General features: G+C 44.8%; 1 protein-coding gene across 1 annotated transcript in view; it reads left to right on the plus strand.

The window, feature by feature from the left end:
- Positions 1-2,667: 2,667 nt before the first annotated feature.
- The window catches only part of LOC140694829 (uncharacterized), a 213,380-nt gene continuing 189,009 nt past the window's right edge, over positions 2,668-27,038 (plus strand). The window contains exons 1-3 of the mRNA XM_072957881.1: positions 2,668-2,850; positions 3,325-3,605; positions 4,132-4,210. Coding sequence (XP_072813982.1) covers positions 2,712-2,850; positions 3,325-3,605; positions 4,132-4,210 — 499 coding nt within the window. The 5' untranslated portion in view covers positions 2,668-2,711. The remainder of the gene's footprint in view (positions 2,851-3,324; positions 3,606-4,131; positions 4,211-27,038) is intronic.

Here is a 27,038-nt window from a genome sequence, read left to right on the forward strand (position 1 = left end):
CCCAAATACATTGACCTTGAAAACCTCAGCCTCCAAACCATAAGGAATATGCTGGTTGTTTAAGCCAACCGACACACGGTAATTTGTTACAGAATCCCAGACTGACGAAGACAGTGGAGAATGCCACTGTGTTTTGCACTGATTGCCTGGAGAATGCTGAAACCCAGGGAAGTGGGCAGCACAGACGTTTACTCATTTAATCCTGCCAACACTGTAGGGGATAGAGTCTACATTTTCCTCGCTATTTAAAAGGTAAGGAAAAAGAGGCACAAATAATAACAATGACAATGACAACAACAACAACAACAGCAACAATAATTTGTCCAAGATTCACACAGAACTCCCTGGAGGGAGAGTGAGAATTAATACTTATGCAGGCTGGCCCCAGAGCCCCTGCTCATAACTACTAAGTCAGATCACCTTGCTTATTTAATCAGTTTTTTTCAACTGTGATATGAGTGTACTGTGTCCAGTAACTTATAATTTCAAAATACCTCACTGTAAGGGAAACATTAGTCACAGGCATTACAACCCACAGAAAGCTAGACATACAAAAATAACTTGTTAAGGCAAGATAACCAATAATGTTTTTAAATATTATACCTGCTGACCCTTTGCAATAAAGTGTTTATTTATAATTCTGTCTGGCTACAGAATAACATCATAATCCTGCATGTGGCTGGTGGCTCCCGTGTTGGACAGCACGGGTCTAGAGAATTTAAATGACTTGCCCAGCCTTGCCCAGGAAGCTCGTGGTGGGATCAGAGCTATAGTCTGGGACTGTTCCTTCCTATCCAAGTCCCTCATGGAAGTTTAGAAGCTTCTCCTTTGGTGCCCAGCTGTCTATCCGTACTTATGACATCTTGTCAGGTGCCCCGGCCTGCTCCTGAACATCAGCCAGAACCCACTTCTGCTCTTTTTTGGCCAGGTAATACCTTCTAGCAACTTCCATTGCCTTCTTGGCATCAGTTTTTACATGGAAGGGTAGTGGCTAGAGAAGGAAATGTGTCCACATGACAGGTTTTTCATAAATATAGTAGGAGTGGTCAAGAGAAGAAAACCTCAGGAATACGAGTGGAAGCAGGTCATTTAATATACCAAATGCGTACTTTCAATGTATGTTTGTGTTTCCGAGTCCACGCTTGTTCTACTCGTGCATTATAGGCCAACACATCAGGAGACAAGGATTTGGGGCAAGAAATAGCGGCTTTAATTTGTAAAGCCAGAGGAGAAGATGGTAGACCAATGTCCTGGAGAACCATCATCCCAAGTCAGAATTCAGGCTCTTCTTATATTAAAAAGGGGAAGCGGGAATGCTTGGTTGTTGCAAACTTGGTGTATGAATTCTTTGTTGTTAGAATCCTTTGTTCTTGCAGCTCTTCACCTGGGTCAGATCCGTGTAAACCTCCAACAAGCAAATGTTATTTTCTATTCTGTATCTTGTTATCTTTATACGAATGGAAAAGTGATAATATCCTTCAAAGTCAGAGCCTTGAGAATAGGGTCTCCTGTATATTTCAGGATCTAGGCAACATTGTTTCACAAAAGGTGCAGAAACAGCAAGACTAAGCCTAGGAAACAGGGAACAGGTTTAAAGTCAAAGGAACAGATCTAATATGGAGTCAGATTTGTTCTTTCCTATTTCAGTAGTGCCATGGAGAAGGCACTGTGGGCAGCTTTCTGTAGGGTCCTGGAGGCTTTCTCTCTCAGCCTCTGTGCGCCTCTATTGAAAACCCGTCATCGCTATCTGGCCTGCTGGAAAACCAGTCCGCCTGTTTTGCCCTGAAGTTGTGTTCTGTTTATAACTCATCTCTACTCCTTGGAAAACAACTCAATAAAAACTCAGTTGGTTTCCCACCAGCCCTGAGCAGGGGTGAGGGATAGCATGTTATTATTTTATAAAAAAAATATATAAAAAAGTTTTAAAACAGCACTGGGCACATAGGAGAGAGACAATCGATGCTTCCTGGCTTAAATCGAAAATGATGACTCAGTGAGTCTATGGCTGCTGTATTTGCTGAACTAGTTACTCCTTTGCTCCATTACACATTTATTTTAACTGAAAAAGAAATATATGCATATGGTTAAAAAAATTCAAACAGAGCAAAAAATACTCAAGTGAAAGAAGTTTTCCCTCATCCTCTGTTCTTACACGCCTCCCTGGAGATGCCAATGTTTACAATCCTTTGTGTGCTTTTCCAGATATGCTATGCAAGTTCCCACCAATGTATGTAAATTCCTTTAAAGTTTTACTTATTTTTAACTTTAAGGGATTTAAATCCTCAAGTGGCTTCTGCCACGGTAATAGAAAAGAAGAAATCTGACTCCATATTAGATCTGTTCCTTTGACTTTAACCCTGTGCTCTGTCTCCTAGGCTTCTTCTTGCTTGTAAAACAATGTTGCCTAGAGCCTAAAATATACAGGAGAGCCTATTCTGAAGGCTCTGACCTTTAAGGGTATTTAACACTTTTCCAATCATATAAAGATAACACGTTGCAGAATAGAAAATAACGTTTGTTTTGTTGGAGGTTTACAGGGATCTGACCCACGCAGATAGCTGCAAGAACAAAGGATTCTAACAAGAAGGAATTCCTACACCAAGAAGTTTGCAAAAACCAAGCACATAGGAAAGCAGCCTGAATTCTGACTTGGGGAGATGGTTTTCCAGGACATTAGTTTGCCATCTAGGTCTACAGAAACTTGCTATTCCATGCCCCAACACTTGGTCTCCCAACTTACTGGCCTGTCCTGCACTGAAGAGAATGAATTTGGACTCAATAACACTTCTACCTACCTAGCAAGTTGGACACTGGGACTGAGGGCAGCTCTCCCACACACAGGGGCCTACGGTGAGCCCTTGATTATTCCCCGAGGTTGGGGTGTGGTTTACCCAGGAGGGATGGGGACTCTACACCAACACTCAGGCAGTCTGCTCCTTCTGGGGCTCTGACATTTTACCTCCCGCTCCCTGCCAGCCCAACATTTGGGACAGTGGCGCTAAGGCAGAGATCGTGCCTGCCTGTTTCCCAGCGTGTAAAAGGGGAATATGTACTCTTCCCAAGGTAGTTCTGAGAAACAACACCTGCGGGTGCTTGGTTCCCTGAGCAACAGTAAACCTAGCTCCTTGTGGGGGCAACGGGTATGATACCCGTAGGGTTTCTGCAGAGACCTTAGCTGGAGGGCTGGGCCAGGGACGTAAAATATGAGCTGTGGGCAATGACGGGTAAGAGAAGGGTGTATAGGCAGGACTGCTGCCTCCTTCGGGGTGCCACAAGAGGTAAAACGCTTTCTCCCCATCTCTGTTACTCCCCTCCCAATTCCAGATAACTGCCTTCCCTCTGCTCCTCCTGTCCATGTGTCTCCCTCCACTTTTCCCCGCCTCCCCTCCTCCTCCCCTATTCTCCCTCCCTCGGTTCCCCTTCTCTCTCAGGACCCAGAGCGGATCGCTGGCCCTCCTGCGCATGCGCAGTTGCTGCCAGCTGGACCGCGGGTTGGAAGCTCCAGCTCCGAGCCGGGGATCGGCCCCAATGACTTCTCAGCTCTGTCGCCCTGTAGGCCTTTGGCTACTGCCTGGGGCCGGGGCCTCTGGCTGTGGAAGTGCAAGGTGAGGGGATATCGGGAAAGGGGTGAGGCGGCTGCGGGAGGGCGGTCGGCGTGTCACAGCCCCCCAGGGCGCCAGTCAGTGTGTGTTCAGCTGTATTCCTCGGGCCAGACCCCTCTGCCCGCGCCACCTGCCCCGGCGCCCCGGCCACAGCTGTCCAGGGCCAGGTGTGCCCCTGCCGCCTCTTGGCCCAGCCGGGCTCCCCTCAGTTCGCGGCTGGCGTCCGCTTCCCCTCTCCCGCCCGCGAGTCCTCCCCTCCCGGGCTTCCTCTCCTAGGCCGCCGACCCGTCCCCACCACTGGGCGGGCTGTGTCCCGGGCGGGCGGGGTCTGCACACCCGGACGGGGCGGGCGGCTTGGGCTGGGGCTGGGGCTGGCCTCCGAGCGGGGCTGCAGCCCGCGTCCCCCACCCCGCTCTCCCTGCCCCGCGACCCCGGGGCTGCCTTCCTCTCCCTTTCCCGATCCCTGAGGTCCAGATTAGCGGCGTGGGCGCTGCTCCCCAGGCTGAGAGCCCGCGGCTGTAACTCCCAGCTTCTCCTGGTGGAGTCGGGAAAAGGGAGCGGCAGTGCTGAGGGAGCTTCTGTCTCCTTGATCAGGATTTCTGCCCCAGGTAAGTACCTTGAACACTTTCAGGTGTTATGATGGCGGTGCTTGTTGATGTCACATGTTTTTATACTGAGAGGGATTACAGTGGTGAAAGCAGGGCTTGGTTCAGTTAAAAATGAGCTGAAGGCATGAGGCTGTCTCATCCTCCATCATTCACTCTCCCAGGGTGAAACGTGAGACCGTCGATCTTAAAAAGATACTTATAGTCCCTAACTAGTCCAGCCCAGCTATTGTGTGTTAACAGGAACAGCACAACCTGAGGCGTTGGAGACCCAGGGACATTGCACTCCTAAAGAGCTCCTGGCAAAATCTGGTTTGTTTTGTTTTTTTTGTTTGTTTGTTTTACTTAAATTGTGGGACAGACTAGTAGTATAGAGGGAAAAATAATTGGCAAGAAGGATTTTTTCATATAACAGCTTTATTGTGATATTGTTCACACACCATGAAGTCCACCCACTTGAATGTTACAATTCAGCAGCTTTTAGCATATTCACATTTGTGCAACCATTATTATTCCAGAACGTTTTCATCACATCAGAAAGACCAGTTGAAATGCATGACCTATCCACCCCTTCCCAGTGGTGGTTCTAAAGAAGTTTCTTGGCTGTTCCTGACCATAAATTAACTTGTTACATTCCATGAAATATCTGGGAGGAATTCTAATCAGAATTGCAATGAATCTGTCTATCAAAGCAGGAAGAATTAATGTCTTTATGGCATAAACTTCTTCTACACATGAATATATCTGGGACCCTATCTTTTCATCTGTCCAGAGCCAGGCCTATGGGAAATCCTCATTAATTCTTGGGTTTGTGAATGATGAGATTCAATACATCATTAGATGCAACTGTAGCCTTTCACTGAAGAGAAAAGTAACCTCGTAGAAGCCAAGTGATTCTCTGATGGTTAGAATGAGTGACCGCCAGTGCTGGAGTATTCGAGTGGACTTGGTGCTTGCAGAGTTCTCCACCACCTACAGCTAAGGGGATTACCGTGTTCTTTTACTTTTTTTTTATGGCGTTGCTTTTATTTTTACTTATTATATAAAATTATTTTTTATTGAAGTGTTGTAAATTTACCATGTTAGCTTCAGATGTACAGCAGAGATTCAGTTATAAGCTTATGCATATGTATATAAATGTTTTTCAGATTGTTTTTAGTACAACTCATTACAAGAAATTGAAAATAGTACCCTGTGCTATATAGTAGGTCCTTGTCATTTATTTTATATTTATTAATGTGTATCTGTTAATCCTCCCTTTCCTGCCTGCTAACAACAGTTTGCTTTCTATGTCCATGAGTCTATTTCTAGCAGCACCGTTTTTGCTAGCAATATATGCTGGTTGGCTCTTTTCTGTTTCAGTAGTTCCATCTTATGTGTGGGCGTTTTTCTTCTGGTGGGCCTGTGTGTGGTTTGCACACGTGATAATAGAGATCTGTATTTGGGAGAACTCCAGGCCTCGTGTAGTCCCTCGTATGGAGCGCCCACTGAACTGATGCTTGAACTTGGAAAAAAACAGTAAATGTTGGAATTTCCACTATGGTTGAGACTTCCAGGTTTCTATAACCTCTTTAGCCCACCTAAATTTTGGCTGCACCCAATACTGGATAATTTGGTGGAACTTCATGGTATGGTGGTGTAGAGACAGGGCCTTGTATGCTTCTTCTCTTTCCTTTTTCTAACAATCATTTTCCTGGGCCTTCCAGGTACTCCCCCAGAAGGGCCCAGGGCTGGCTTGGTGCTGCACTGAGGCAATATTTGTTAATAAGTCCCTTTCCTCATCTCTTCTGAGCCTCCATTTCCTTCTCTGCACAATGAAGGCTTAGACTAGATAAGAGCTTTTCAGTTTCTTTTAAAGCCATGTTTCCTTTGAGAAACAGAAAATTCAAATCTCTCCTCCCATCACAACCCTTTAGATTTTGACACGTCCTCCAAGGAGTCACATAGCTCTTTGTGGTAAATTGACGTGATTGTGATTCCACGTGGCACAGAAAAGACTCTTCAGAGATTTATTGCAGGGAGAGGGCAGGAAAGGGGCAGTATGTCACACTTTCTTGTGTGAGCACTGGAGCAAAGGCTTGGGTTTAAATACAGTGTCTGATGTGGCATCTCTCTAATCTTGCACAATGTGATAAACCTCTATCCCTAGTTTCTTAATGTGTCAAGTTGGGGTGGTAATGTTTTAAGGCTTTTGTGAAACATTATACACATAAGCCATTTGTGTCTCGGTAGATACAAGACCTGCTAGAGAGTCGGAATTTCTTTAAAAATACATATATATTGTCCACATCACTCTGTCTGTGTGTATTTTGAAGTTCCTGGAGGGTGAGGGTTGAGTGTAATGTCCATCGTGGGACAGGTGGCCCATGGGTCTGTGTGCCTCAGATTGCCCCCTCCTCCCCAGTCCTCTTCCTCTCAGTCCAGGATGAAGTTCCCTAGTAGATTTACACACAGGTCTTGTGGAAATGGCTTTTCATTTTATTGTTTCACCAAGGAGGGTTGCCATCATGATCTCTGTGGTCAGGTTTTGGTGACCTGAAGGCTATGCAATTGGGGATTTCTATTCTATAAAAAGAAAAAAAATTACAAATACAAAATTAGACCTAGGTTGGTGGCAGGGGCTTTTGAAAGTGGGGACCATTAGCTTTTTTAGCTTCAGGTGCAGTGGCCTCTGGCCACGAGGACACATCCTCATGCTCTGAATTTGGAGGGACCAGTGGGTTCAGTGGGAATATTTACTGAGTGCATCTCATGGGCTGCGCATTGTCTTATTTGTACTGTGTGTTCCTTATTTGAGACGGTGAGCTGATTTAAACTCAATAGCCTCTTTAAAATAATAGACTTTTTATTTTTAGATGTAATGTAGATTCCCATGTAGTTGTAAGAGATAATATGGAGAGGGCCTATGGACTCTTTGCCCAATTTTCTTTAATAGTTCCATCTTGCAAATTTGGGGTACTATTCATTCGTGACTCACTAACCCTTTTAGGTTTGTATTATTGCCCTCATTTCTATTTATGAATAAACTGGTGTTGAGAGAAGCACACAGGTCTGCCCAGGTCACCCACGTGGTTAGTGAAGATTTGGGTGGAACGTGGGCTTGGCATTTCCAAGCAGTACCATTATGATGGTCTGTGGCAGGGAGCAGCATTCACTTTGCTTGTTTATTCATTCATTCAACAAACATTTATTGAATAAACTCTGTGGGTCAGATGCTTTCATAGGGTTATCTGATTCTTCAGCAGTATGGAGAATCAGGTAATGTTTACTTTTTCTTTTTTTTTTTTTAATATGAGAAAAATATCTCTGAGAGGTTATAATCTCCCCAAAGGAAAAATAGCTCATAAATGAGGGATAGTACATTTGTACAGTTCCTTCTTCTTATGCAGGTGGTACCCTAGGCATTTTACATTTGCAAACTTCCATAATCCAGATATATTCTTGTAAGGCAAGAAGTTTTTTTTAATTGAAGTATAGTCAAGTTTACAATGTTGTGTCAATTGCAAGGTGGTTTTTTTTGAATTTTGAATGGAGAAAATATTTTTTGAGGGGGTTAATTAAGTTTATTTATTTGTTTCATTTTTCTAAAATGAGGTACTGAGGATTGAGCCTAGGTCCTTGAACATGCTAAGCACGTGCTCTACCACTGAACTGTACCCTCCTCCCCAAAGCAAGTTTTCTTACCCATTATTCTGCACCTTAGGAGTTCAAATAAATTGGCGTTGAAATCCAGATATTTTGATCCTACTATGGTTCTTTGCATTATATCCTGCTGAGGGGTGGGGAAGCAGTTCCTTTATTCATTCATTTATTCAGCAGTTTTGAGCACCGACTTTGCATCAGGGCCTGCCTAGGTGCTTGGAAACAGAAAACAAGAAATGATCCTTTTCTGCAGGGGATGGAAGCCTAGACCAAAAGCTGGGTAATGTGATCTGAGCTTCAGTAGCCATGTGCAGATGCTGAGGACAAAATTATCCCCGATTTGCTTGGACTTCCCTTGCCTTCTGGCTGGTGCACACCAGGTCGCCGCATCCCAGTGAGGCCCGCAGCCCACAGCACAGTATGTACGTCGATTTACCCTCCCTTCTCGGCAGGGCCTGCAACATGAACGCCCCTGACTATGTGCAGTGCGCTGAGGACCACCAGACTCTCCCGATTGTGGTCCAACCCGTGGGGATCATCTTAGAGAATTTCTTTTGCATCTATAATGGAATCTCCTTGGTGAGCCAGATCAGACCGTGCGGCTCCCAGTGGGCACTCTGTATCTACTATAGGTATCTCTATGAGCCCGAGAATGGATGGAGTGACTTCCAGACCCACCGCAATGTCATGGGCCTTGTCACCATTACTGACTGCCTCTTGGCCAAGACCTTCTAGAAGCTCCACGCACAGAGGAGCTGTATGGCACCACGCTCTACGACTCTCAGCTCTTTGTCTTTGTGCTGTATGGGGAGGTGGCCGAGCAGCCGAACACCGACGTGGCCTTCAATCTACGAGGACTGCGGGTGGTGGAGAAGAGGATCGACGACTTCACTGAGTCACTCTTCATCTTGCCCAAGTCCAAGTGGCTGGATGGGGACCCCGAAAATTCTGGGGAGAAGACCCCCCTCCTCTACATCCTATTTGAGAAGGAGGACTTCGTGGGACTGGACACAGACAGCAGGCAAGTCAACCTGAAGGCCGGGCCACCCTGGCTGTGTGACAGATTGCTTCCCTACATCCAGAATGGGATCATCAAGGAGGAGGGCTTTCTTGTAGCCAAGGCGGGAAGGAGGTGTAGCCCGCCGGTTTTCAGACGTTTAAAACTAAATCCGCCTTTGTTTCAGAGAGATCCTTTTAGGGTTAGTGTGGACACTTACTCCCCCTTTTCAGCCAGGAGACTTGGGGGGACCCCTGGAGTTGCTGTCCAATAGAGTAGCCACAGCTACTTATGTTAGTAGTGCTGGGGAGGAGGCCGGTCTGAGCTGAGATGTGCTGTAAGTCAAATGCACATCAGACGCTGAAACTTGTCTAGTAAAAAGAATATAAACTATCTTGTTACTTTCTATATTGATTACACTTCAAAATGATAGTATTTTACATACAGTAGAATAAGTAAGGTCTGTTCTTAAAATCAGTTACTTGGTTTTTTTTTTTGTTACATTTTAAACGTGGCAACTGGGAAACATTATTTACATGACTCTCATTTCATTCCTGTTGGACAGCCTGTCCTGGGACAGTTTCATCCCTTTGCTTATAAATGAGACTCTGAATCCCGAGACGCAGAACGAGGTGCTGGTTGAGCTCAGGGTGGAGCCGATGTCTCCTGCCTCCCAGGCCCAGCACCAGCACGGCTCAGGCCCTCTCCCCTGCCTGACAGCCACCATGCCAAGTTAGGACATCAGAAACACTGCCAGGGGCTTCCGAATTAGCTCCTTACGCAGGGAAAGGCGTGTCACGGTGTATGGGACACAGCAGGGAAAAATTCGTCCTCACTTTGTCCCTGTGATTAGGTCAAAGGCCCCACTCTGCCTTGGAAGTGCAGACGATCACTTCTGGGCTGCCTAACCCCTCACCCTCTACTATGTTTCCCTGTGTATCTTTCAAGCTGTCCCTCGGGCAGAAGAGGGTGAGACGTCTTTGCCGAGAGGTGGTCCCCCTTTACTGGGGAGAGTGAGGTGAGCTGTGTCCCCCCGGCCTACGGCCTCGGGCCTTGAGTCTGGAGAGCGCTCATGGCGGTCCCACAGGTGACGGTCGGAGGACATGGCACGTGCTGCCGGGCCCGCTGTGCAGGAGGGGCTCTGTGATTCTCTGTGATTCTAAGGTCAGATTCTACTTTCTTGTTGTTGGTAAGATGGAGGAGAAGATGCCAGAGAATTGATAAAAAGAAAATCCACACCAGTCCTGTGAATGACAGACACAGGGGATCCGTGTCCCACCTGCGTGTGGTGCCTGGCAGGCTCTGGAATAATTTTCACTTCCTCCCCGGACATTCCTCTATGGCTTAAGGAAGGGGAGAGGCATGTCGTGGCCATGATCTGTACTTGTCCTCACAGGGCCCTGTGATCTACATGCCCACACTACACTTCTGCTCCTTGGAGATGAGGTGTCAGGTTTAGGAAACTGGGCACTGCTGAGGGCATAGCTGCCAGAACCGTGCTACACCAAGGCTGGCTCCGTTCACCTCACCTGTCACCTCCTGTTGAGTCCTAAGGCGTCATTCAAGGTAGGTGCATCGGTGCAATGAAAGCAGGGACCTCCTTCACCCCCTGGACAGACTGGTGGGTGATCAGTGGAAGCCTGGAGCCCTGCCCCAGCCCCACGCCAGTGCCTCCTATTTTGTCATAGGAGGCACTGGTGACATTTTTGCTCAGCAACTGCTTGGCTCTGATTCTGCAGAGCCAACAGAGAATGCCAGCTTGTTTTTGCCTTTTGAAGTCTGCCCTTGGGATTTGGCGGAGTAGCTGGATGTGTGCTTAGCCCATAGTGGTTGACACTGTCACCATTGTTTACCCAGAACCTCGTGTACCAGGCATGGCTGCCGGCATCAAAATACAGCAGCGCATTAAACCTCCCTCCTGGTGGGTCTGTCTGTTCTGGTACCATAAGGGCTCAGCCAGCATCTGAAGGTCAGTGAGATAACGTGGCCAGTGAGCTCGGGTCAAGCACGTTCTCCTCCAGTGACTTTTACTCCATTGTTGCTTTTACACAGTCATTAATGTTTTAAACAATGCTTTGGTTCAGGAGCAGAACCTAATTCTCCCCTGTTCCTCTTGGTGGGAGTGAGTAAAGTTTCCAGCTTGAAATGCGACCACATTTTGTAGCTCAAAAGCTGTCTACACGCATCTAGGTGAAGTTTTGGTTTGGGGCGCTGACCACGTTGGGGTCCCCCGGCAGCATCGCTCCCCTCAGGCCCCTGCCTTCCCTGGATCAGGAGGTGAGGGTGGGTCTCACCGTCCCTGCGTCCCTGTCCTCATCACACTGAGGTAATTTCTTGTAAATGCTGTCAAAGTCATTTTTGTTCTCGTGTGTTTCTAATTTTGGCTGTTCCTCTATTCCTTTTTCTATTTTCCTTTTTCCCTTATACCAACCCGTGAGCATGTTGTTGGGTCTGAAAATGTGGGCTGTGCACACCCTGCATTGGAATAGCCAGATCGCCCTCTGTGCCGTCTCCATCGCTATAAAAAGCAAAAACTTAACAGTTGCCATGATTCGTATATTATCCTAGTCATCTTATTTTCTACTTTTTTGGAATTTTTGCTATGTTAGCACATCACCCACTGGAGTTTGATATCTGTTAAAGTCCTTGCTTTGAGGAACCTGTTAGTTCGTCCTTATATTTGGTAACAAATGCTCTCTTACTAATTTTGTTTATTTGTTTTGAAGAAGTGAGATGCGAATTGATTTAGGCGGCTGCTGAGGGATTTTTTTCATGGAGTATTTAAACTTGGAAAGTCAAATTCTGCAGCACCTTGCTTGATTCTGGCTTTTACACAAACGTGCTCGGCACATGGTTCCTGGCTGTCGCTGTGTGACGTGCGTGACGGCGCTTCCTGGCCGGCGGTCACTGGTGAGGAAGTGGCCGGCTCGGGGGTGAGCAGCTGCAGGGGACGCTGTTGGAGGAAGCAGTCACCGGTTTTTTTTTTTTTTTTTTTTTTTTGCATTCACCTTCCCAGTGCCATTTACTTTACTTTGCATTCATAGAGGGGCAGGAGCGGGCCTAAAACCATGCCACTCTTTTGTTCCCTTTATGAGGCTGGTTTTTCTAAGTATCAGGAAAACATTGCCTTGTCCTAAGTAACTGGTTCACTTGGATCTGGTGGACACAGGGACCGCTAAAGGGGACCGTAGCTTCCTCTCTGCTTCAGCCAGTGGGCATTCAGAGCCAGGTCTGTGGTTTGCCTCAGCAGCCGTGCAGGCCTCCCTGCACCGGCCTTTACTTTTACCCCTTTTTGGCAGTAAATAGCTGACTCTGTGTCTGTTGCAGCTGATGTCCACCACTGACGGCCGTGTGGTTATTTTGCGGTAGTGAGTCTCCAACACCCCTGTCAGCCGTGAAGGGACCTTGCATTCTCACCCCGACCCTGGTTCATCTCACCCAGGGAAAGGGCTTGGCCACCACCGTCATGCTGTACATGAGGCCTTGTTTCTCCTTTCATGCTCTGGTCCAAATGTGGACACTTCATCCTTCACTGACTTGGTCTCGCTTGAGACAGTCCAGACTTTCTGAAAGAGTCCATCACATTCTGGGGGGGAACAGAACAGAAGTAAGAGTTGCAAGTAGGAGTCTAGGCTGTCTGGGTTGGCAAATGCAGGCTGGGATCTGTGATGGCCGGTCTGTGCCCTGGAAACTGGCCTTTCCCGTGGCTCCCGAGAGAAAAGGGGTCGGAGCGAGAACAGACTTGCCTGGGTTCCTACCATCCTCATCTGCTCACTGACAGGAGTGTCAGCTAACTAGGAGCTCCCCCAGACCTCGGGCCCTTCAAACCTCAGATCACGGGAGATCCTTGAGTCCCTTCTTCTGGTCCTTCTTTGTGAGAATCCAGTGCCTTCTGAGGTGACTGGCAGCAGGAGATGCCTCCCCCTCCAGGGAACTCCCTTCGGAGGACTGTGACTCAGTGCACCTTGCTGTGAGCTTGTGGGTTTCCATCGTGCTCCCTGCAGAACCAGACTTGAGACTGGCTTAGCGACAGAAATAACAAGACTGATTCCAGGGCAGGGCCAGGTGGAGGGAACAGTGGAAATTGAATGTGACCTCAAACACCTAGGTGGGTGCTGGGGCTGTTACTAAAATGGGGAGCCTGGGAGGTACCTGCCAGGAATCGAAGTCTAGAGTAAATGGTGGACATAAGGCCTTTTTTTTGACATATGGCATTTTTAAGATGCCATTTGTCATCCAAGTTAGGACTTCCAAGAGGCACTCGTGTCTATGAGCCTGGGGCTCAGGTGAAGGAGCCGGACTAGAGATACACATTGGGATTCGTCATTCTTAGCTGGTGTTCACAGCCGTGCAAGTGGATCAGCTCATCTCAAGAGGTGCAGACTGTGTCTGAGGGGGGGCAGGGCTGTGCCTGGTTTGGAGGAAAGCCCGGACCATGCAGCTTTGGTGTGTCAGTCAGCGGCGTTTGTGATTTTCAGAGCAATGGCATTTATCCTTAAGGTTCTGGGGGGTGGGCAGGGCCACACAGGAAGAAATCTGAAGAGAGGGTTTTGGCCACGTGTGCGCGTCTTGGGACGATCCAGAGGCTGCAGGGTCCAGAAGGGGAAACTCCTCAGAAGCTGGAGTCGGAGTGGGGAGTTGGGAGAATGTAGTCACACTCTCCTGTGATGAAGGGAGGGAGGCCTAGGGAGTCCGCACCCTAGCGGACTCTCTTTCCCACGAACAAAAGGCAATCAGACAGAAGATTTGAGGTAAGAAGGGATGGGCGTTGGGAGAGGAGCCAACCTGGAGAACGGTGGTTGAACAATTCTTGAATAGTCTCCCTGAAACATAGAGTTAAAAAAACCCAGACTCTTAAGAATATTGATAGTGACTGGGGAGGAGGCAGTTGTTTTTCTGACCTCCTAAGGGTAAGGTATGTATCCGGGGATATACAGAAGAATCGGGCAGTCTGTTCCTGGGGCTTCACCCTTACCAGGGGGAACAGTGCAAGTTTAAAGGGGGAGAAGGGCAGCGGAGGGAAACTAGCCAGGTCCCGTGTCACGTACCAGTCGGCCGCCCTACTTGCGTGTTGCATTCACATCCATGCCTCCCAAGTGGGCGGTGGCAGCCCCGTTTTGAAGATTGGGAAGCCTCCTCAGAGGTTTAAGGAATTGGTTCATTTAGCAGCTAGTAAATGCTGTAGCAGGATTCCAGCAGGGCCTTGTCAGACTTCAAGGGCATGTTCTCTCTACTAATTCCGGTTGTACCTGAAATGGTGAAGTGAGTCAGTTTCGGAGCCTTTCAGAGAAAGTACGCTTTAAGTGTCTCAGGACTGTTGCACAAAGCTCAGTGTTCTTTCATGGTTCGGAACCACCGCAGTGCTTTTTGCCCCACAGATGTAAGGTCTTATTCCTTTGACGATGGCGTGGTTGTAAATGACATACAGGTGCAAAACCACACTTAGCAGCTTCTGAAGGGAAACTCTCCTGTTCTCCCTTGATCGGCTTTCTTCCACGGGATGTAACTGTGCTGCAGCTAAGGCCTGAGCTTTCCGTATGGAGTGAGGGTTTGATATCCAAATTTAGCATAAAACAGTCAGATGGAGAAAATCGAAGATGACAATATATTTTGGGGTTTCATTAGACAAGACATACTATCTGTTAATGGCTCATAAAGCTAATGAAATTGAGTACAGAACATTGCATTTCTTACTTTCTACTGAGAGCTGTCTTCCAACATAAGGTTCTCTGCTTTGGAACTTCAGCTCAGCCACTAGGGCGCCTGTCATTGTGTTGGTGTGATTGCATTTACACAGTGCATGTAATCTGGGCTTCCTTAGCCCCAAACACTCCAGTGCAGAATCATAGGCTGTAGCCATCACTTAGTTATACAAATACTTCTAAAGCTATATGATACCAAAAATAAATAAATAAATAAAAATAAAGAGAGAGAGGGAGATTGCCTTTATCAAAGTTCCTTTGGATTTTAACTGCAAAGTGTTGTTGAGCAGCTCTGGTTTCCTTTGGATATGAATATATACATTTCTTTGCATGTAACTTGGATTTCAGGCTTGAACACCAAGCTCTTGTTTTCCATGAGCCACAAAAATCATAGCCAAATGACACATGTATGAAACAGTTTATTCTTTTTATCTGAGACAGAATCCTTGAATTTGGGACTTGAGCTGCGACTTTCCTGTTTGCTCTTCCCACCCCTCTTGTCACCTCACTCCTTTTTCCCACGTGGCCTCCAAGAGGTCATGGTCTCATAGGAGCAGGTGGACAAATACCAGTTGGTCGCCAAGCAGTGCTGCTGTAGATGGAGCCCAGCCAAGAGCTAAAGGACATCATCAGGGAGGACTTCCTGGAAGAAATTGGCTCTACATTCAGTTCTGGGGACAGAGTAAGAGTCAGCCAGGGGAAGGAATCAAGAGGGTGACTCAGGTGGCAGGAGCAGCCCGGGTAGAGGCCTGGAGGCTTGTGGGGTGGGGACTCGGGGAGACTGCCCTGTGTGGTCCAGGGTGGTGGGTGACCCTGCTTTGAAGGACACTGGAGAGGGCCTAGGGGTGGAGGGCTTTGGAGGAGCTTGGTTTTTACTAGAACTGACACAGAAGAGGCAGTGAAGGGTGTCAGCAGGAAGTGACCCTTAGGAGAGCAGCTCTGCCTGTCCTTTTGAGTCCCACCCCTTCATTCTTTTATTCACAACACACGCAATTCTGAGTGTCTAGGGGAGAGGGGGTGGACCCACAGTAGTAAGCAAAATGTACTTGCTTCTTGAGAGCTTAGCAGTGTCAGAAGTTGACTTAGATTAAAATGTTTTATTAACACAGCAGGGCACCTAATCCAAAGTGCGGAGGTTGGAGGGAAGGAAGACTTCCTTGACAAACAGTTAAAATGAGCCTGGAGGCTAGTGGGAAGTAGCAGCAGGTCACGGGGCCCCTGAGGTCACTGGGGACCTGGTACTGAGGTGAGGATGGACAAGCAGGGTCGGGGGTGGGGCTAGAACTCTACCAGGGAGCCTTTGATGGGTTTGAAGTGGGGGAGATGTAATCAAATTTGTGCTTTGGGAAGGCTGCCTTGGCTGTGTGTGTGTGTGTGTGTGTGTGTGTGTGTGTAGCGGGGAAGAGGGGGAGGGTGTCACCAACTGGGAGGGTCATTAGAAGACCATTCACAGGCTCGGAGGCCACCAGTGGGAGAGGGGCGTCAGGACTGCTTGGGGACCGCAGGGGCAGAGTGGATGCCGGGTTTCCTTGTGTGGAGGGCTTGTTAGCGGGGTCGCTCTAGCGACACCTTGTGGCTGGAAGTAAACAGATGGAGGCCGCCAGGTGGACTTACCTCTTCTCTCCTTCCCTGCCTTGTGTGATGATCTTAGCTCTGCCAACATATGGAACAGAAGAGCTAAGTTCCAGAGTAGCCCAGGACTTTGCTGGGCTCGTTCAAGTGAGAGCAGATAGGATTTAGGCTTGTGTTGAGATCTGTAAGTTAACTTAGCTAGAAACGTCCTGTCTTTTGGATTTTCATAGGGGTAGTAATTCTTGATAAAGATTGCTTTCTTGGTGAGAGGAATTTTAATACAACTGATGTCTTTCTCAAAAAATATCTTATCTTTTAAGAAATTTAATATTCAAAATAATAGGAATATTTTAAAATGATAAACTAAGGCTTTCGTGTAGTTTCTTTGGTTTCTGAGTTGATGTGTAGGTAGACCCTTTGCATTACATAATAGCACATCTTTGACAGTATTTAAAGAGCTGTTAGTGAGCGCCCCCAATTTGAAAGCATCATTAAAGCTTGCTCTGAAATAGTGAAGTCATATAGGTCTTGTTTGCAGAAGCCAGATATTTGGTTTATAGTGTGCAGCATAGCTCCCTTTATAAAATAATAATAGATTCAAAATTAACAAAGTGGAAAATAATTGATTTTTTTTAAAAAATGAAACATAAACTTTCTTGTGCTATTGTTGCAACTGGAAATTTTGAAAAGAAAAATCCTATTGTAATATCATCTAAGTGAAATACATATATGTCTGTCACATTTGAATAGTAACTGCACAGTGGTTTTTGAAGTCAGGATCATTCCAGCTCAGATACTGGCAGTGATGGTTGCTGGTTTTCAATGGAAGAGCCTAAATTTGCTTTCTTAGCTTTATTCTTTTCTTTTCTTCTCTTTTCTTTTCTTTTCTTTTCTTCTCTTTTCTTTTCTTTTCTCTCTCTCTCTCTTTTTTTTTTTTTTGGGGGGTAGTGCGAGGGTTGAGTAGTGCTGTGCCAGCATGATTTGGGGGCAATTTGTGGGCAGATGTCGTGCAGCAGCAGTGAGATATTTCCATGCATTTTACTTTCCGGACATCACCAGGGAACATGTGTGGTTTGTGCCTGCAGGATGGGATGCTGCAGGACTCCCTGGTCCATCAATGTTATGTCTTGGAGCTGCTCCGGTCAGTGAATGATTTTCTGTGGCTTGGAGCTAATGTGGTCTGATGCAGATGATCAGATGTGTAACTAAAGTACTGTTACTTGAAATAAGAGAAAAGCTAGCAAAAATGTCTCTAAAATACAGGATGAGGGAGGAGAATTGGCTGAGCTGCTTGCAGTGGGGAATATTCTCAGGTGACTCCCTCACTGTGTCTCCTGTCACTATCCCCCACAGCCCTGCATGGCAGTCCTACTGAAGCAACCATGCACTTTCTCAGAAACGCGCTGAATTTCCTTGTGCCTCTGATTGTTCACTTTTTTTTTTGAAAGCACATCTTGCCCTTTGCTTAAATGCCATCCCTGCTAGCCACCACTTACACTCATTCTTCTGGACCTCGTCCATATATAGCTGCTGAATGAAAGAACAAAATGTAGTATCTCCATTTAGTGGAATATTATTCAGACATAAGAGTGAATAAAAAAGAAAAAATAAATAAAGGGGAATATGAAAAAAGCCATCTGCTCTGGGTAGTCCACCCTGACTGCTCAACCCGGCCTTTTCCCTTTGAAACCCCACCCCTTATACCCCACTCTAACTATTTTTGATAGTATTTACCACCTTCTAATAAAGTTTAACATTTTCAAAAAAAAAGAGGCATGCTGATACCACTTCAACATGGGAAAGCCTTGATAACAGCACGTTAACTGAAAGGAACCAGACACAAACGGCCACATATTGTTGATTTCAGTGATCTTAGAAATGCCCAGAATTGGCTCATGCAGTGGCAGAGAGCAGATGATGGTTGCAAGGGGCTGGGTGGAGGGGGGTTGTGGAGTGACTGCTAGTGACAGGGGTGTTCTATTTGGGTGATGAAGTGTTCTGGAAATAGATGGTGGTGAGGGCTGCACAACCGTGAGTGTGCAGAAGACTGCTGAGCGCTGTCTCTGGGAGTGCTTGTTGTTGGGGCGGCTTTATTTTGTTCTCATCCTGTAATGTGAAGGGTCATCTTGTGCTGAGACCATTCAACTCCTGTGAGTGGTAAGGCTAAGAGACTTTGCAGAGTCATGTTTCTTTTTTCCCCCTTGCTGAGTGTAGGCAAAAATGGTTTAAGCCTGAGAAAGTGCTCCATATGCAGAAATGTCTTTCAGTTTTGGCTGGTGTAAAAATCTTGTGAGCTTTTTAATCATTTAGGACAGTCTGTAGGGGGAAACAGCCTGTGAAGCCTGGGTGAGACTTGGAAGAGCCGCGCTACCCTCCCAGACACGGGTGGGGATTTCACCCCCATTCAGGCAGTGAAGGGCCAAGACCCGTGAGAGGAGTTGACAGTCATGAATATTTATGTGTATCCGCTGCTTCATCTTGGATATTAATTTCTAGCTGAGTCATTTTGTGGCGGCAGCCTCATCCTACATCAGGAATTTATAGTATCTGCTCTTTGAGGTGAAGAGCTGACAGACTTGATTATTTAACAGTCTATCTTGTATTGATATCTCAGATTCCTTTGTCAATCGCAAAACAGCAGAAATACAGACGTCCTTTAATGCCGATGTGACCTGGAGCAGGTTTAGTTTCTGTACCTCAGTGACCTTATCTGCGTGTGGGGAAGATGATAACAGTGCTTCCCTCAGAGGGGCTGGTGAGAGGAGACTGAGAATCACAAATGGAAGACTTACACGAGATGCTCATGAATGACAAAATTTAGTGCTCTCAGCCTGGTGAGGCCTCAGGGGCAGAGATGTCAGAACAGAGCAGTCCTAGCCGGAGTTCGATCCGCATTGGCAGGTTTTATGATCACTATCACCACTGTGGGTTATCAGGTAGTTTTAAGACTTGGTAATATGAATTCATGAATAATGTTAAAGACTAGACAACTCAGATCCGGTTTACATAGTTCTCAAGATTTCCTGTGAGAAATGGATATTTTTTCCCCATCTTAAATCTGAGTGGATTCTCTAAAAAAATTCTGTAGTCCTCCATCTTTTTCCTTTAATTCTCCTTTTTTTTAAATAAAAGTTTTTAAATGGAGTTACTGGGGACTGAACTGAGGTCCTCATGCGTGCTGAGCACATACTCTCTCAACTGAGTTATACTCTCCCCCATAATTTTTTTAAACTTTACTTTCTTAGTATTCAGAGGTTAGAGGCCTCTAATTCTTTTTTTGGAGACTTGTCCATAAACCGGTAAATCTAAAATTAATGGACAAAATTTGGTTTATTAAAAAAATCATTAGAACTTTTATCAATCCATTCAAAAGGAAATGCTTATTGAGTTAAAATGTTTCTCCTTTAAGGTGATTTCTAATTTTTGGTCTAGCTTAACTTATTAAAAGTAATCCTCATCATCATAATGACCAAGCTTGCTGTGAGTGGACACCTACCAAAGGCTAAACTGTTTTTCTCATGTTTTACTTCAAAGCAGGTGTTTGACGGTAGGTATCAATGTCTCCTTTTTGCAGCTGAGGGATTGAGAGGTGGGCAGCTTGTCCCAAATCAAACGCAGCTGGCGGTGCCTAGCTCGGTGCTGGAACCCAGGCTGCACAGGATGCATTCTCAATTTCTCCTCTGATCAGCCTCCCGTTGAGTGGTTTCCCGAACTCCTGTGAGTCCATAAATGACCGATTTTGGCGATCTCAGCCTGATGAGGCCTTCAAAGGAGAGACACCAGTGAGAATGTGAGACAGAGTGGCATAAATTAAAATTGTACATTTTCACAAATGTTGCATTCTCAGGTAATGACTTAAATAGTTTATGTTTTCTTTATATTAGTGCTATGTAAGCACTAAAAACAAAACATTAAAAATGATTATAGTGCAAAATAGGAGTGGGCTTTGAAAGTCCAATCATTGCTAATGATGTTGCTTCTTTTTCTCTAGTGGTGCTTATTGACAGAATAATTTACAATGACTGAATTTGTTTTATGTATGTAGTCTTAGTATGGAGGAAAAGTTTGTCAGTGCATATTGAAAGTAAAATCTTTACTCTTTTCTTTCCTGATGATAAATATGTACTTTGTTTCCATGGCTTAAGTATATTTCCTCATTTGTGAAATTTGAGTGATGCCGTTTACCATGTCTGACTGTGAGAGGTAGACGCCTTGTATACAAAGCATCCAAGAGCTGCTTAGTAAAAATGTGCTGTCACAATGACAGATAGTTTAGAAGGATCAACTGTGAATACTAAAGAGGGTGGCTTGTTTCTGATGCATATTCAATATGGATATATATGAATATGGCTTAAAGTAACAAGGATTCAGGGTTTTGTGTGTGTGTGTGCGTGCAGTATGAAGTTTTAATGAAATCTGTATCATTCTATTGAGACAGGGACTAGTTAAATTGACTTAAGCAGACGACCTTGAAGATTATTTACACAGAATGTGTATTGTTACAACTCAGTGTTCATGCTGCCGTGTAACTATACACTCAGACATTTAAATTCGTAGGACTCTGACCAGAAGCATTAAGTTTAGAAAAATCCACATTGATCATTTTCAGGGAATAAGCTTCTCTCTTTTGTGATTAAAGAAAATTTTGATTTATTTTTCTGCACTCTTAATAGGTTTTAAAATATCAAAACATTGATTTGACATGTCAGCTTTTTTAATAGAAAAAAGCTCATGCTGTTTTAATATGTAAATAAATGTTTTTGTATTTCAATACACTTCTATGATTTCCTGGCTCTTTGAGAAGTATTTTGCAAGATACTTAGATTACCTCCTGTTGGAAAAATACAGACATGACTTTTATGAATATAGGCCTAGTACAGGTCTGTTGGTTTTTGCTACAGTGCAAGACATGAGGACTAGGAGAGCAGTATGTGCTACATAAGCTTTTAGTTATCTGATTCTTGTTTCTGATCCACAGGCAATTTTTGTGTTGCACCTTTCCAGGCAACCAGGAAGGCCTTTTAAGCCATAGGTGGCGCTGTTACACCTTCTTACAGTCTTAACTTTCCTGTTTGTAAAGGAAGTCTTAAACAACGTGTTTTTTTTTTTTTTTGATTCCTTTGCTTAGTGCTTCAGGGTAGCACAATGTCCATTATGTCTGACTACCTGGAACTATTATTCTGCTTATGTCTTAGTTTTATTCTATCATCTCGCTGTGAACATTTCAGACTTCCTATGCAAACAGTTGCAACATCGGACTTTTCTTGCAGTGTTAGAAACCAGTGAGCCGGGATTTTATAAAAGAGCTAGAAGCAGCCTCTGGAGCACCTTAAAGCTGAAAAGTGTACTGAGTTCCCTAAGTATTATCCCCACCGCTGTGTGTCAATGGGTGGTAGGAGATTTGGTACATATACAAAGGGGTGTGGTGTTTTGACTTGGGTTTGCGTGCACGCGCTGCCACTGAGCTACGTGATCCTGAGTCAGTTCTTTCTGAGTTTTTCCCTCGTCTGTGAGATGGGGACACTCATTTCTGCTTTGTAGAATTGTGAGAATTAGAAATTATGTAAAGTGTTTAGCACAGTGTGTATGACAAGAGGGCTGATAATCTTAACTGCTGTTTGGTGTGAAGCCATCATTTGATAGTCTTTGGCAATTACTGAGAAACAGGAAAATAAGAAAAGCTGGTTTTATGATGAAAGATATTTGAGGAGGTTCCATAGTTCCTATACACATAATTTAGCATCAGCAGAGTCAGGACAGTTACACAGTCGCCCTGAACCAATGTTAAGCCACAGAATTTTTGTTACTTCATATATGTTGGGGCTTAAGGGGACCCAATACTTATACACATGTTGTGTCCAGCAGCCAACTGAGAGATGACAAAGAAGAACAGGCAGGCGATAAATGTCTCCTTTATTACTGATGAAGCCACGTTCTCCATGAAATTCAGGGCTGTGGGAGAGTGAGTGTCATGACACTATGTCCCAGAATTAGAGACTTACGCAGTCCCAGGTAACTCTGGGCCACAGCGAGCATTCCCTTGAGAGATTCTGACCCATAATGCACAGGACTGTCTTACCATGGAACTGAGCATCCCGGCTGCTTCCTAAGGGTGGCCAACACTGGAGGGGAAGGAAAGCTTTCATATGCCCTGCTTGTCTCCCCGGACTCACACCTCAATCTGTTAGTGTGAGGAGGGCTAGCCGTGGGCCAGTGGTCAGGGGTGTGAAGGGAGAAGCAGTCGCCCATGGACCAGAGGAGTGGGGAGGAGGGAATCCCCCCTCAGATTAAACAGGTGGTGGCTTGAAACAGAAGGGTGCTCCTCAAGAGTTTATAAGAGGGGAAATAAGGATTTCCTTTGGGACTCAGAATAGTCATGAAACACAGAAGATGATTAGATGGGAGACTTGTAAATCACTTTCTTATTAAATTGAAATTTGTTGGGCACCAAAAATGTGCTACATTCTTTTCTGAGAGTTTTACAGAAATGAATCCTCCAATTTTCACAACAAGTGAGTAAGAAAGATTTGATTGTTATCCCAGGTTTACAGTGTGGAAATTGAGGCACACAGAGGGTAAGTAATTTGGCCAAGGTAACAGAGCTAGTAAGTGGCAGAGCTGGGATTTAAATCCTGGCTATCTGGTTTCCAGGCTCCCAGGGATGGGCTTTGGGTGTTTACAGGTATCTGCATCCCTGGATCTCTGTACCTCTGCATCAGTTAGACCAGAAAGGACAGGGAAAGTGGAGTTATACAGGTACTCACAGTCGTGTTTCAGCCACTGTCCATGGAGTGTGCCCCGTGATTGGCATTAATTGTTTTCCAGGCAGTAGATCTGTTCTTATAACAGAAATTTAGTCCATTGAGTTAATCTAGAAACCCTTCCTGCTCTGCTTCTGTCCACGCTTGCCATGTGACTGCCTGCCCGAGATTGGGCCGTGGAGGAGAATCTGTACTCATGGTTGAACTCTGATATTTCAATCTGGTTTGTAGTTTCACATCTCCTGTTACATTAATAAATTGAATTTCTGGTTTTCTTGCATCAGTGTGTCATAAGTTTGCTTAATGTGAAACCAGTCCATGGGAGCCGAGGGGTGCTGATGGTATAATTTCTGAGCATGTGGCATTTCTACCCGTGCAGAAATGGCTGGAGGATGTCCACCTTCCTCACTGATTTCTCCCAGCAGCAGGGTCCTCTCCCACCCCCGGATGTGAGGATGGGATCTCTCTGAGTAGGCCATTCAGAGGCCGAGTCCACCAATCAGATGAAGTACCTGGAAGTGGGTTTAATAGAAGAAAAGGGCTTCCAGGTAGTCCGATGGGCTGTTTGAGTCCGTTTGGTGAGAAGATGTCCACTGTCTGTGGTTGAGCTGCTTCTTTGCTGTTTAAAAGTCTGTATTACATGAAGGGATTTTAAAAAGCAGAAAGGTGTGATTTCAGGTGGTACATCCGCACCGGTGAGTAGTGCTGGATGACCGCCTGTGTGAGGAATAGACAGAGTCTTACAAACTTCATAAAACAGCTTTTAAAGCTCTTCCATCTGAGTGCACTTCGTATGGGGTCCAGTTCATGACTGGTCGCGCTGAGAGGGCACGTAACTGATGATGGCAGAAAGGACACGGAGGCATCAAAAAGGTCCCAGACATGTTCTGTGTTTAGAGGATGGTGCACAGAGTAACATATTTGAGCTGGTTTTTCATTGAACACTTTTGAGTATTTTCTAGGACTCCCCAATCCCCCATGGTTCCATGCAGCTGGGTGTCCCCTCAGTGCAGCTCTGTCAGCGCTTGCCCTGGGCTGACGCGGTGTCACGGGGAGCAGGACGGTCAGTGTCCCCGGCTCCTCCGAGCTCCGTCTCCTCATCCGCAGAGTCGGGTTTCTCATCCGTGTCTACTTAGTAGGATTGCTGAGAATCACACGTGATGGTTGTCAGGTGTGATTTGTGGTTGTCTCTGTGATTGGCGTATAGTCAATATTTGATAGAAACACTTGTTTTTTATTATAATTGTGGCTCCTAGATTGCAGTGGTTTTTAGTCTGCATTTATTTTTTTATATAAATTTATTCTTATTTTTAAGTAAGCACTTGTATTTATTTATTTTCATGAAGGTACAGGGGATTGAAGCCAGGAACATGTGCGTGCACAACAGGTGCTCTACAATGGAGTAATACCCACCCTCCTTGTCTGCACTTAAAAATAAATATTTCAATACACAAAATATTTCTTAAACACCATCATGGGTCCTATTTTCTGCATAGACAATTGAATACATATGCCATCTCAATAAGAATAAATGTCATAGGGACATACCTTTCTAAATCTGTTTACGTGTTTTAAAACGATCATAGCTAGTGAAAAACACGAGTCTTGGATCCACTACTTCTTAGGGTCTGCTTTGCCATCATGGGGAATTACATTCTACAGAGAAGGCAAATTGGATCTCATTGATATTTGGATGATTTTGCAATGTTCAAGGCTTTCAAAAGCTGACCGTTTTGTATTTTAAACTAACTACAAAGTTATCTTCTAGAAGTTGTAAGTCCTTAGCTTGTGAAGTGCCCAGTAATTCAGTTTGTATATGTCTGTGTCTCTGTGAACGTGTATGTGTGTGATTTCAGGAATGTAGCAATAAGTTCCATATAGCCTTCTGAAATCTTTCTCCTCCAGTTCAAGGTGTAGGTATATATTTACACAAATAAATTGATACTCTTTTGTGATTTGGCATATTGGTGGGAATAAGAGGTTCTCATAATTGTTTCAGAAGGGTTGGGGAGCATGAGCTTAGAAAATGGGAGGAGATAGAGGCAGGGAGGTTCTTTAAACTTTGTGCAAGATGAGAAACGGTAGCTTTTCTTTTTTCTTCTAAAGCAAACTGGCACTGAATTGTAACATACTAATACTCAGAATTGCTTTTCTGATCAGAGACAAGTGCCTCAGATTTTTCAAGGCAACATGAATGATGAAATGTGTTTTAGCAGTTATCTTTAAAAGTAGTTTTATTTTTCAAGTATAAGTCTATTGACTGTTCTTTTTTTCCAGCTGTACAAGAATTTCTCATTGATCCAGGTACGTGATCAATGTGTTTAGTTTCTTTGGGTTATTTATTTTTTTTAAGTGCTTGATTCATTCTGGTGTGAATGAATGTTTAAAATTTCTGGATTTTGATCTTTAAAACTTGCTGATTTATCAGAACTGCAAAAAACCTGATGTTTGTTCCTTGTTTGGTGGGGCAACCTATTGATTTATGTTGTCTGTTATAGAGGGAAATTCTTCCTCTAGCCTGTAGATAATTAAGTGAATGGTTTGCAGTGTGCCTTAAAAATTATTTGAATGCATTGAGCATGTTTGTCCAGTGAATTTTGGATTGAGTCATAATAATGACTTTGCTTTGATTCTGTGGCTTTTGTCCTCTCCACAAGAATTTGAATTCTCTGTTGCATTTTGTATTCGTGTTCTTAACAGGGGAAGGAATTTTGCATTTTTTACAGAGGTGGGTTTTCCTATCCCCTCTGAATTCCTTCTGTAATTGATACAGCGAAAATCTGTTATTGCAGTGCTTAATTATTTCATAAAAAATTTTTTGGCTTAATCAGAAACAATGACAAAGAATGATAATAAAAAATACGAAAGCCTTCCTTCCTTTGAAGAATAGAAATGAGGTGGTCAGGCTCACGCATGCTTTGTACCTGACACACTTACTCTCATGTCATTGTGTATCATGAGTCGGAGATGGAGTTGCTTCAGGTTTATAGATTTTTGTTTTAACATTTGTGTTGAATTCATTCTCTAGGCATGATGATTCCTGTTGCCTTTGTGGAAAGTGTAGATGAAGGGAAACAAATGCTTTGTTTTGTTTTCAGGAGGCCTGAGATGCTGATGAGAAAAGAGTAGAGGGTGGGCTGAGGAAAATAGTGATAGACCCTCACCTCCAGGCTGAAATTGATGAACAAAGAAATCAATTAAGTGTATTGGTATTTGACTAATAGAAGTCAGACAGCCCAGACTGTCTAGTTATGCCCAAAGGAAAGTACTGAATTCACCTGCAGAATTAGGTGCTTTACCATGTAGAAGCAGCTTAGAGCAATCAGAAAAATCAGTCTTATGATGAGATATAAAAAGAATATAATATCTTTTATTTCTGAAACTTTTCTACATTAAGTTGTGTAGAGCTAAAATTAAGTTTCAAGCACCAGGAGTTAAGAGTTTAGGTGGTTCTGTGGGATCGTTATTCAGGGATGTGTCTAGACCCTGCTGGAGTGGCCGAAGCTGGCCGGAAAAGATCCAGAGCCAGGATTTTTCATCCTAGGATGTCCTCCATAATGGTTCCATGTGGGAGCCCATGATTGAGTTAACAAGTTGTAACACATCCCAGCCGCCTGTCAACTTTAAGAAAAAAAATGTGCTTATTAACTGCTTTAAAGCAAACACCTGTGCATCCTCACTCCTGTCTCCTTGCCATAAAAAGCAGAGACAATGCCTTGCTTGCATATTTGAGGTTATAGATAGCACACTGCTTATTGCACAGCAATGACCCAGGCCCTCAGCTATAAACGCCAGGCCTGCGTGGTGTTAGATAGTCTATTATCCCCAAAACAGGGACCAGGCTGGTCTGGTGGTCTGCTTTGTAATGAACATGTCTAAAAAATGTATCTTGTTCCCCTCAGCCCATGACTTCCCTAAAGGTAAACTAAGCCTTAGTACTCATGGTGGAGTCTACAATCTCTGTCTCATCCCTTCTTTCCCCAAGTTCCTGCCTACTATCTCACAACTGTTATTGACTTTTTACTTTGATTATACACAATAAATATGGGAGCATTTGAGAGACTCGTGGATTTGGCTCCCTAATCCCTCTCGCTTTCTTTCCTTTTTCCGCAGTCTTGAGAGATTCATTCCGTGTCGGTAAGACTTCCGCCAGCCAG

This window comes from Vicugna pacos, unplaced genomic scaffold, assembly GCF_048564905.1.
Source record: "Vicugna pacos unplaced genomic scaffold, VicPac4 scaffold_105, whole genome shotgun sequence".
In the NCBI taxonomy this organism is placed as follows: domain Eukaryota; kingdom Metazoa; phylum Chordata; class Mammalia; order Artiodactyla; family Camelidae; genus Vicugna; species Vicugna pacos.